The sequence below is a fragment of the Muscardinus avellanarius genome (assembly GCF_963383645.1).
Source record: "Muscardinus avellanarius genome assembly, chromosome: 6".
Taxonomy (NCBI): domain Eukaryota; kingdom Metazoa; phylum Chordata; class Mammalia; order Rodentia; family Gliridae; genus Muscardinus; species Muscardinus avellanarius.
The window spans coordinates 46,172,071-46,184,742 of NC_137791.1; the positions used below are offsets into that span (position 1 = coordinate 46,172,071).

Sequence of the window (12,672 nt, forward strand, 5' to 3'; positions counted from 1 at the left end):
CATTTTTCTGTAAATGAAGTAATTGAGTTTTTCTTTATGGCTGAGTAAAATTTTGTTGTGTATATATACCATAGTTTTGTAATCCATTCATCTGTCAATGGCATCTTGGCTGATTCCATGGTTTGGCAATTGTGAATTGTGCCACTATGAACATAGATTCATGGATTAGTCTGGTATTTTGGTTTCCATTCTTCTTGGTAGATACCCAGAAGTGGTATTGCTGGATCAAATGGTAGGTTCATTCCCATATTTCTGAGGATTCTCCATACTGTTTTCCAAAGTGGTTGCCTAATTTGCAATTGCACCAACATTGTAGTACAGTTCCCATTTCTCCACATCCTTGCCAGCATTTGTTCTTTTTATTTTAGTTTCTGTTTTTAATGATTGCCATTCTAGTTGGAGTTAGGTGAAATCTCAGTGAAGTTTTGATTTGCATCTCTGATTGCTAATGATGTTGAGCAATATTTCATACATTTATTGGCCATTTGAATTTCTTCTGTTGATTTGAATTTTTCATTTCTGTTGATTTTGTTATTGACACACCAAAGTGTACCTATTTATCTTCTGAAACATTTATCTTTTTGCAATACTAGGGATGAAACCCGAGGGAATTCTACCTCTGAGATACACCCCAGGCCCCATTTTTTATTCTTTATTTTATTTTATTTTATTTATTTATTTTTGGTGGTACTAGGAGTGGAACCTAGAGGCTTTCTACCTCCGGGCTATACTCCCAGACCCATTTTATATTTTATTTGGAAACAGGGTCTCATTAAGTTGCTGAGAGCCTCACTAAGAGGCTGGCTTAGAACCTGCACGATCCTTCTGTCTCAGCCTCCCAAGCACAGGGATTACAAGCGTGCGCCACCACTCCCGGCTATTCTTTATTTTAAAACAGCATCTCACTGAGTTGCAAAGGGCCTCACTAAGAAGCAGAGACTGTCTGTGAACCCAGATCCTCCTGTCTCAGCCCTTCAAATGCTGGGATTACAACATTTCTTTGTGGTGAAAACATTGAATACCCTAGCTTTTTTTGAAATATAAAGTACATTATCATTGTTTATAATTACTCTTCTATGTAGAAGACTAAAATTTCTCCTATCTTTACTGTAACTTAGTATACATTTACCAACATTTTCCTCACTGTGTACCAATCTTCTGGTAACCACTATTATATTCTAAATTTCTATGAGATCAGGCTTTTGTGTTTGTTTTTTAGATTTTACCTATGATTGAGATCATGTCATGGTTGTCTTTTTATGCCTGGCTTATTTCCATTAACATGTCTTTCTTTTCTATCCATGTTAATATAAAAGCTAGGGTTTCATCCTTTATATGCCTGAGTAGTATTTTGTTGTATGTATATATCACATTTTCTTTGTCCATTCACCAGTTGATGGACACAGATATATTCCATTTCTTTGGCTAATGTGAATATTGCTGCAGCAAACATCGGCATGCACATGTCTCTTTGGCTTATTGGTTTTCTTTGGTTGCATACCCAGTGGGGTAATATAATAGGTCTGTTTTTAATTTTTTGAGAAACCTCCATACTGTTCTCTATAATGACTGTGGTAATTTACATTCATACCAACAGTGTTTAAGTGTTCCTTTTCTACAATCCTTGACAGCACTTGTTATTTTTTTTCCTTTTGGTAATAAACATTTTTATCTGGAATAAGGCAATACCTCATTGTGGTTTTGCTTTGCATTTCACTATTGATTACTAATGTGCTTTTATATGTATGTGTATACACACACACCTGTTGGTAATTTGTGTGCCTTTTGAGAAATGTATAAGTAACTGGACATTTTTTCATCTTTTTTTTTTTAACTATTGAGTTTTTGGAGTTTCATATACATTCTAAATGCCAACCGCTTGTACAATGTATCATTTGCAAATGTCTTCTGTCATTCTTTAGGCTATCTCTTCATTTTGCTGATTATTCACTTTGTTTTTCAGGAGCTCCTTAATTTGATGTAATCCCAGTTTACTTTTACTTTGTTTCCTAAGTTTTTGACGTTTTGTCAAAAAAATTGGCTTTCTCATTTCAGCGTCCTTACAGTGTTTTCTCCTAAGAATTGATTTTGAGTTGCTTTTGGTAACTAATGAAAGGGGTCTACTTTCATTTTTCTACATCTGAATATCAAATTGTTTCAGCACCATTTATTAAGAAGATTCTCTTTTTTCCAATGCATGTTCTGTAATTGGTTAAATTTACTTCTGAGCTTTCTGTTCTCTTTCATTGTTCTCTGTGCTGGTTTATACCCAGCCCCATGATATTTTATTATAGCTTTGTAGCATGTTTTGGAGTCAGGTATTTTAATGTATCCTATTTTATTCTTTTTGATTTGAGTATGTTGAACCATTCTTGCATCACTATAATGAATCCCACTACATGACTGTAATTTTTTTTTTTGGGGGGGGGGATTGAACCCAGGAGCATTATACCTCCAGGCTATACCCCCAGCCCTTTCTGTTTTATATCTTTAAAGAGGGTCTCATCAATAGGGACATTGGCCTATGTTCTTGTTTGGTTTTGCCATCTGAGTAAACAATACATTCATAGAATGTTTTTGGAAGAATTCTTTTTCCTTGGCTTTTTAAAAATAACTTGAAAATATTAGTTCTTCTTTAAATGTTTGGCAGAATTCAAACATTTGGCCTGGGCTTTAAATTTATGAGGCACTTTTTGTTATTGATTTAATCTTGTTGCTTCTTATTGATCTGTTCATATTTTTTATATGTTCATGATTCAGCCATGGAAAGAGTATGAGTTCAGAATTTTGTCTATTTTGTCTGGGTTATCAAATTTGTTGGAGTATAACTGTTCACAATAGTTTTGGATGATACTTTGTATTGCTATGGTATCACTTTTAATTCTCTATTTTTGTTTCTGATTTTATTTATTTGGGTCTTCTCTTTTTTTCTTAATAAAGAACATTAGCTAAAAGGTTGTCAATATTGTTATCTTTTCTGGAAACCAAGTTTTCTTCTTTTGCATTGTTTTCGTCTCTATTTCATTTATTTCTGCCCTAGTCTTTAATATTTCTTCTGATTTGTGGCTTGATTTGGTCTTGTTCCTTGAGGTAATGTCAAGGAATATTGTGTTTGCTTTTGTGATATTTCTGTTTGGTGTATATAATCATTGATTGCTATAAGCTTTCCTTTCTGTGCTGCTTTTACTTGTATCCCATGGGTATTGTTAGGTTGTTTTCATTCTCATTCATGTTGAGATATTTTAAAAGTTCTTTCTTCATCCTTTGATTTATTGCTCAGAAGTATGTTGTTAAAATTTCATATATTCGCCGGGCGTGGTGGCGCACGCTTGCAAACCCCACGCTTGAGAGGCTAAGATAGGAGGATCACACAGGTTCGATGCCAGCCTCAGCTACTTAGTGAGGCTTTCAGCAATTTAGTGAGACCTGTTTCCAAATAAAATAGAAAATAGGTCTGGGAGTATAGCCTGGAGGTAGAAAGCTTCTGGGTTCTACACCCAGTACCACAAAAAAAAAAAAAAAAATTATATATTCATATAGTTTCCAAAATTCTTTTAGATTTTATTTTCTAGATTTATTGCATTGTGGTCAGAAAAGTTATACAATATGATTTTATCTTTTTGAAACTTAAAAATTTTTTATATTATAGGCTTATCCATATAAAAAAAATCAAATTTGGAAAGAAGCAAGAATTGACATTCCTCCTCTTATGAGGGGTTTAACTTGGGCTGCTCTTCTGGGAGTTGAGGTAAGAAAGAAGATTGAAGGTTAGAAGTTAGTGTTAAGAAAGGATAAAAATGATAGTGTTTCTCATATATGTTTTTGTTATTAGAAAAATATATGGTAAAATAGTAGCATTAGACTATTTGACAGTTTTAAGTAGAAGGAACACATAGAACAAAGAGAGTATACTTGAAAATTTGTTATATGTATGCTATTTAATATTTTATTTAAAGATACTCACAGAAAATATCTTGATTGTTAATTCTAAAATTATATTATTTAATGAATAAGTGTCATTTATTATCTTTTTTGAATATGACTTATTTATAATTGGTTCTACGTTTGGAGAAATCTTTTAATGCAATTTGTGCCTTGTTAAAATCACTAACATGATTTAGTGGGTTTTGACACAACTATTCACCTGGACCATGTTGCCAAAAGAAATAGCTACATTTTTTTCCACAGCAAATTATCTTTGACAGTGACAAAAGAAGAATTGTCACAGAATTATTAGAGTAGCTTGCAGTGCTAACAGAAAAGTGATGATAGAAATCATGATAATGGACCAAATCCTTGCCAGAGTGTTTTATTTCCTATCAATTTATTTTTTATCCTGACATCCTGTATTCTTTTAATAGTTCAACCATTTGTTGAGATAGTTCCTTTCAGCATTTTTAATCCTTTTCATTCATTGGTTGGAAGTATTTTCTTTCTTTATTCCTGATTCTCTTGTCGAAAGTCTACAAAAATTTTTCAGTTTGCTTATTTACTTTACAAGAATACCCGTTGTTCCATTTAATATATTAATTATGTGTATATCTAACTATGTAATACTCAAGTCCAGATGGACTTCTGGTGTCAGACTGTCCAGAGCTTTCAATGAATAGATATTCCAAAGAAGTTGATTTGGCAAATAATGTAACTAAATTTCTGGATTTTCTCCACCATCTTGGTAAGCCAGAAAAATAAGAATTCTTTCATGCTTGGTAGTACAGAACAAAAATTCAAAATAGTTTATTTGAATATTTTTCTGTAATAGTACAAATGAAAATATAAATGAACCTGTTCGTTCCTAATGTTTTTTGATACATGATATTTATCCCAGCTCCAATTTTTGTTCCCAGATCCTGAACTACTACTCCATTCAACACTTCTATTTGGTTTTTGCCTTAATTAGCAGTTTTAACCAAAAAATTTCTTAAAGGATGACCTACTCCCAAAAGTTATTTCTTTATGAAATTTGCTATTCATAAGTTAGCAATAAATAGAGAACAACAAATCTGTGTTGTGTTTTACTTGCTAACTAACTCATCTAGCACATTTGTCTTTTGTTGCATATAATTTTAAGATCTGCTTCAGTAAAATGACAAATTATCATTTATAGATCTTTATCATTAACTGTCAAAGATATAAAGAATTTTTCTTCAGGTATAATTTGGAATTTAATATGCCTATCTGTAGTTGGATAGGTTTTCAAAAACATATTTATAAGAAATAGACTTTTCCTACTGCATACCTCTTATCTAAAAATTTGAAATCTGAAATGCTTCAATTCTGCTGACACAATGTTCAAAAAAGGTTAGATTTTGGATTGCTTCAGATTTTGAATTTTCAGATTTGGAATACTTAACTAGTAAAGTTATGCAAATATTCTCAACCCAAATCTGAAATGCTTCTAGTTTCAAGCATTTAGGACAAGAGGAAATACTTAATGTGCATTTTCAGTTTTATTAAGGATATTAATATATTTTCTTTTATTGTTTGCAGGGAGCTATACATGACAAGTATGATGCAATTGATAAAGACACTCCAATTCCTACTGATAGACAAGTAAGATTTTTCTTGTTTAGAGAAGATAATTCTTTTTTCATATTTTAATTTATTTATATGTGGAACATATTGAAAATGGTGTACATTTAGATTGTGCTTCGTGCCCTCTCCCCCATCCCCCGTTCCCCTTCCTCATTCTCAATAATGAGTGCCCAGGTTAACCATGCTATATTCATACTTTTACATATATTCGGATGTAACTCCTCCATTGATCAACCTCAGCTTTCTAAAAGAAGATAATTCTACCCAATCTTTTTTGTGTTTGTGTCTCACCACAGATTGAACTCAGGGGCATTCTGCCTCTGAGCAACACACCAACCCTATTTTATTTTTTATTCTGAATCGGGATCTTGCCGAATTGCTGAGGCTGGCCTTAAATCTGTGATCCTCCTGTCTAGACCTCTCAAGTACTGGGATTATAGGCATGTACCACAACACCTGACTAAATTCTACCTAGTCTTTTACTTTTTAGAAATGCATGAGGGAAATTTTCTTCCTTTCATTATTAATACTCAATTGCTACCAAATATTAAATATATATGGTCAAGAAAAAATGTAACTTTTCATAAAAGAAACACCAGTTTGAAGGACATTAGGTTAGTTAACCTTTTTTAAGTAATCTTAATTTTTTCCCTGAAGGATTTTTACATTATTTAGAACAGATCATAAAGGAAAGTCTTTTTGAAAACAGAATGAATACATATGAAGGAACCACTTCCACTGACATGTACATATGTGAGAACACCAGTGCTAGTCCTGTGCCCCTATCTTGTGTGTGGAAGGGTGGGAATGGGGGGGAGGCCCACCAAGTGCTGTGTGCATGTGTGTCACTCTCACTGCCAACTACATTATGATGTGAAACTAAAATGCACCAACAAAAGCATTTAAAGAATAACAAAGAAAAGATCTAGTTCCCTGATTAATTATACATAAAACTTCCTATTGTTTTAAGAAGACTAATAAGAATTTTTAAACTTTAAACACTAGGATTTTAAAAGTAGAATAATCTGAAATTCTTAATATAGTCTCTGTTCCTATTTATTTAAAGAATTGGGGACTTATTAGGGATCATTTTGTCATAGTTACACCTTATTACTGTTTTATAGATTGAAGTGGATATTCCTCGTTGCCATCAGTATGATGAGCTGTTATCATCACCAGAAGGTCATGCAAAATTTAGGCGTGTATTAAAAGCCTGGGTTGTATCTCATCCTGATCTTGTGTATTGGCAAGGTAACTTTTTTGTTATTAAAACATTTTTTCTGGAGCATTAGTAGCTTGTTGCCTGATTGACAATTTTTAAATGTAAAACTAAAAATCAGATGTCCTTTGAGAGAAGTCTAAAGCTCTGTTTCATTTTTGAGAGGTATATATGAGAACTTTCTTCTTAAACTTTGCTTAATACCCAGCAGCTATTGTTTAAATACGTGGTATTTAAAATTAAGCAACTTGTAATCACATTGACTTAGAAAAGCAGAATATTTGCTGCTTTTGTAATTCTCTGATTGGTACATTCTTAATACTTACGTAAATGATAAGGCAGTATTATGCCATATATAATTTTGGTCTATTTAAGATTTTTACTATATAATTACTTCTAATTTATGTTTCTCGTTGTTATTAAGAATTAAAGCATAAGCCAGGTGTGGTGGCGCACGCTTGTAATCCCCGCGCTTGGGAGGCAGAGACAGGAAGATCACTCAGGTTCGAAGCCAGCCGCACGCGCTGGCTTAGGAGACCCTGTTTCCAAATAAAAAAATGTAAAAATAGGTCTGGGAGTGTAACCCGGAGGTAGAAGGGCTTCCAGGAACCCCAGTACCACCCAAAAAAAAAAAAAAAAAGAATTAAAGCATAAACTATTTTACATTAAACTGCTCATTTTATTTATTGTGTTTTTCACCTTTAATTCTTTGAATTCTTTATTTTTAGGTTTTTCCATTACTTTTATGATCATTAATAAATCCATGAATGAGAAACCCATTTCACCCAGCCCTGTATTTGAATGTTTTCAACAATAAAACAATAAGAAGTTTTATTGATTTGTTGTTAAAACAATAAGAAGTTGTTTTATATTTGAATTTTTTTATTTCTTATTGACCATACTTAAGATGAAGGTATATATTTTTCTGGATCAATACATTTCAGAGGTGTTCTATATCCTCCTTACCCAATGTTGCTTTCATTCAACATGACAACATATGAACAGCATTGTTATCAATAAAATGAATATATTCTACGTATTTCTTTTTTGTGTTTTCTTTTTTTCTTTTGGTGGTACTGGGGTTCCTGGAAACCTCCGGGCTACACTCCCAGACCCATCTTTATATTTTTATTTGGGTCTCTTAAGCCTGTGTGGCTGGCTTTGAACCTGCGCGATCCTCCTGTCTCTGCCTCCCAAGCGCAGGGATTACGAGAGTGTGCCACCACGCCCGGCTTTATGTATTTCACATCACAATTTTAATGGATTTTTTATAATCCAAATTAAAATGAACATATAAGGGAAAGCTCCATCTCCTAAATGATAAAACATACCTGAAGATGCTAAGTAATGGCTAAAGTCACACAGGGTCGAAGATGAGACCATATTCCAAGCCTTGGAGCATTTTTATGTTTTTCTATGGCAATATTGCTCTTCACTTCAGAATATTGTAAATAATTACTTTGTTTTGCACATTTACTCTGTATCAGACACTATTATTTATTCCTCATAATAACTTGTGAAGAAATACATGCTCGGTAGATAATAACTTAAAATACTTAATCTATTTGGACATAATGCATAGAACTGAATAAAGTTTTTGCCTTCAATTGTAAAGGGTTATATTAATTTGACTTCTTTGTTCCAATTACTCTGCACCAGGTCTTGACTCACTTTGTGCTCCATTCCTATATCTAAATTTCAATAATGAAGGTAGGCCTTTTTATTATTTAAATAATTGTGAATATTAAAATAATTGATTCAAGAATGAAAAATTTTTGTGTTAAGGTTCTTATACTCTACCTTGTAAATATTGTAAATTTTTGTAAAAGAATCTATTAGACTCATTGTAGAGGATGTGAAAATTAATTTATTAATAAAGAGTTTCAGTTGTGAGAAGGCTCTGACTAGAAATTTGATGGGAATTGGATTAATTATTCTAAATTCACTTATTTGTTTCAGTGACCATTATTATGAAACTTAGGCAAAGTTTCTTCATTTCCTAGTAATTACTTTTTATTATAAATCTAAAAGATTTATAAAGAAATAACTTTTGGCTTCATTTTTTCTTAATCTTGAATCTCCACAACCTATCATTTCATGCATACCTCATCAATGACCACTTCTTACTCTCCTTTCTGAAACCCATACAGTACTTTGTGTTTCAGAAGCTACCATGTGTCTATTTTTTTTTTTTTTTTTTTGTGGGTCTGGGACTGAAACCCAGAGGCATTTGACCTCCGAGCTACAACCCCTGCCCAATTTTTTAAAATTTTGAAACAGGGTCTCACTGAGTTGTGAAGGGCCTCACTAAGTAGCTGAGGCTGTCATCAGCCTCATCGCGAACTGTGATCCTCTGGTCTCAGCCTCCCTAATGCTGGGATTACAAGCGTGCACCACCACACCTGGCTCATGTGTCTATTTTGTATTCTATCAACTTATATACAAACGTTGTAACCTTTTCTGAAAGCTTTGTTAATTACAGTTTAGTGTTCTTTTAATTCCTTTTTATAGTAGATTTCTCAGTACATATTTTTAGAATTTAATTGGCTCAGATCACAAATGCCATAGAGCATGTTATCCCATATACCATTAATGTCTAAATACATAATCTCATTCTCTCCGTCTTTTCAAATTCTATTATGTTACAATTATAAATTTCTGGAATTGAGTAGAGATAACATTATCCCAAAGAACTAACATTTTGCTATTTGAATGGTTTTTAAAATGTACAATTCCCTGATGTATTTACTTAGTACACTGTGGCAGAACATTTGCTATATTAAGTTAGGCACCACCAGTTATCATTCATTTTGATCTCAGAATAGTAAATGATCTTTGTTTGAAGTACAGGTTATAGCTAGTACTCCTAAATCCAAAATTTTCAAACTCCTGTTTGTATCATCAGTAATAAAGGATTGTGAGGTTTGTATATATTATTAATAACTATGTTCAGAAATTTTAAAAGGGCTGGTAATAAAGATCTTTTTTATTGTGATATAATGATTGTTAAAATAACTTGAAATTGAAGTTAATGTTTATCATTTGTCGTCCAAAATGGTTTTTATTTTAAAGAGCTGAGAATTTTTTTCTCTTAAGTTTTGATTTCCAGCAGTTATTACTATTAAGTGTTGCTTAAAAGAAAACTCAAAGAATGTGTGTTAAATGAGTCACAGCTTGTCATTTACCCTATTAACTAGTTTTATATTTTTCTTATTATTTCTTAGCCTTGGCTTATGCATGTATGTCAGCTTTTATTCCTAAATACCTATATAATTTCTTCCTGAAAGACAACTCTCATGTAATACAAGGTAAGCAAGTATGTTTTATTGTCTTTTTATAGGAGCAATAAGTACATCAAAAGTTAAATAATTAATTTTGTGACTTTGACCCAATAAAATATCGTGATGGTCTATCAAAAAACCCATGAATAAAAATGAGAAAGTTTGATCTTTCTTGAAAGTCCACAATGATTATTTAGTATCTGATCTCAGTTCATTTCAAATGCAGGCATTGATAATTTTAAGAAAATAAGAGACTGCTCTAATAATTAAAATTGTCTACAAGACTCATCATGAAAGAAACTTAGAGGAAACTAGTCAAAGTTTAAACATTGTTTAATTATATAGAGTATTAAAAACATTTCTTATTCATCTCATTTCCAGTGAGAACACCCAAAATATACTCTCTCTTTCTTCTATGTGCCTAAAACTTGTTTTCAGTATCTAATCATAGTAGAATCCACTTGTCAGCTCATTCAGGCTGACTTCAGCTGCTTTCACACTTTTATATAATTTTTTTTTTTTTGGTGTAACTGGGGGTGGAACCCAGAGGCTTTCTACCTCCGGGCTATACCCCCAGACCTTTTATATATTTTATTTGGAAACAGGGTCTCACTAAGTTGCTGAAAGCCTCACTAAGTAGCTGAGGCTAGCTTCGAACCCGTGCAATCCTCCTGTCTCAGCCTCCCAAGCGCGGGGATTACAAGCGTGTGCAACCACGCCCGGCTTTTATATAGTTTTCTAAACTCCTTTTTGGATACAGTATAACAGAAGTTAAAAATAAGTTTTTTTAAAATCAAACACACACTTCAAATTTAAGCTTCCTTATTTATTGTGTAACCTTGGACAAAAGATTAAGTTATCTATGTGTTACTTTCTTCACATCTAAAATAAAATGTTTATTGTAAAGTGTAAGAATAATGGAAATATTAAAAGCCTAGCACACTGCCGGGCGTGGTGGCGCACGCTTGTAATCCCCGCGCTTGGGAGGCGGAGACAGGAGGATCGCGCAGGTTCGAAGCCAGCCGTGCTGGCGTAAGAGACCCTGTTTCAAAAAATATAAAATAGGTCTGGGAGCGTAGCCCGGAGGTAGAAGGGCTTCCAGGAACCCTAGTACCACCAAAAAAAAAAAAAAAAAAAAAAGCCTAGCACATGAAACATTTAATACATGCTTTTATTTGCTTCTTAATGTTCATATTATTCCTATCATTCTTCACTAATATTATGGCATTATATACTACTTATGCCTTTTGTCTTTTCAACAGGGTTCTAAATATTTTAAAGGCAGGGCATTTTCTTATTTTATATTTTATTGTTATTTTTTAATTTTATTTTATTATGTTGTTAATTTTTTATTGGTGCATTATAGTCATACATCTTAATGGAGTATAAGATGATGGAGGCATACTTGGGCACATCACCTAATTAGCCCTTACCCAATTCTCATCCTGTTCCCTCCCCCTTCCTTCTTATGTTTGTCTAAATGATTTACTTTTATATGTTTGTTAATTACATCATGAATATTAGAGAATTTCCTCTTTCCCCCTCCCATCCCCTCAGTTAGGTTGCCTTATTTGCTCATCTTCATCTATGGTTTCTCCTATGACCGATTTTCTTCCTAGGTTTCGCATAATAGGGAGAGCATCTAATTTCATTTTATTTTTTGATTGACTAATCTCACTTAGCATAATGTCCTTCAGTTCAATCCATTTCCCTGTAAATGATGTAATTATGTTTTTTTATGGCTGAGTAGAATTCCATTGTGTACATATTCCATAGTTTTGTAATCCATTCATCTGTTGATGGACATCTTGGCTGGTTCCATAGTTTGGCAGTGGTGAATTGTTAGTTATGAACAGAGATACACATGCATTAGTTTGGTAGTTTGGTTTCCATTCTTTTCGGTAGATACCCAGAAGTGCTATTGCTGGATCATATGGTAAGTTTGTTTCTGTTCTTCAGAGGGTCCTCCATACGATTTTCCAAAGTGGTTGCAATAATTTGCAGTCCCACCAACAATGTATTAGAGTTTCCACTCTCCACATCCTCACCAGTATTTATTGTTGTGTGTGTGTTTTGAATGATTGCCATTCTACTTGGAGTTAGGTGAAATCTCAGGGGAGTTTTGATTTGCATCTCTCTGATTGCTAATGATGCTGACAGAATAAAAAACTGTTCATATAGTCTTCCCCATTTTATTTTTTATGACACTTTACAGGTAACCCCCTTGATTTAGACATATAAAGAATATTCAAACCAGGAACAACAGAATACACATTCTTCTCAGCAGCCCATGGAACCTTCCTCAAAATAGATTTCATCCTGTGTCTAAAAGCAAGCACCAGCAAATTCAAAAGATTTAATTTAATTCCCTGCATCTGTTCAGACCACAATGAAATGAAAGTAGACATCAACAACAGGAAGACCAAAAGAAACTATTTAAATACATGGTTATTGAATGATACACTATTGAATGACAACTGGGTAAGATCAGAAATAAAGGGAAAGATAAAGAAATTTCTGGAATTAAATGAAAATAGAGACAACTTACAAAAATCTATGGGACACTTTGAAGGTGATGTTAAGAGGGAAGTTTATAGCATTGAGTGCCCACATAAGGAGAACAGAGAGTCACAAGTA

At 33.0% G+C, this 12,672-nt stretch overlaps 1 protein-coding gene across 3 annotated transcripts in view; it reads left to right on the forward strand.

The window, feature by feature from the left end:
• Window positions 1–12,672, forward strand: part of TBCK (TBC1 domain containing kinase) — a gene marked incomplete at both ends in the record, with an annotated part of 182,059 nt that overhangs the window by 59,199 nt on the left and 110,188 nt on the right. For all 3 annotated transcript variants that reach the window (XM_080697944.1, XM_080697945.1, XM_080697946.1), the window contains 5 exons: window positions 3,650–3,748; window positions 5,491–5,553; window positions 6,660–6,786; window positions 8,414–8,464; window positions 9,979–10,062. In XM_080697944.1, the coding sequence (XP_080554070.1) occupies window positions 3,650–3,748; window positions 5,491–5,553; window positions 6,660–6,786; window positions 8,414–8,464; window positions 9,979–10,062 (424 nt within the window). The remainder of the gene's footprint in view (window positions 1–3,649; window positions 3,749–5,490; window positions 5,554–6,659; window positions 6,787–8,413; window positions 8,465–9,978; window positions 10,063–12,672) is intronic.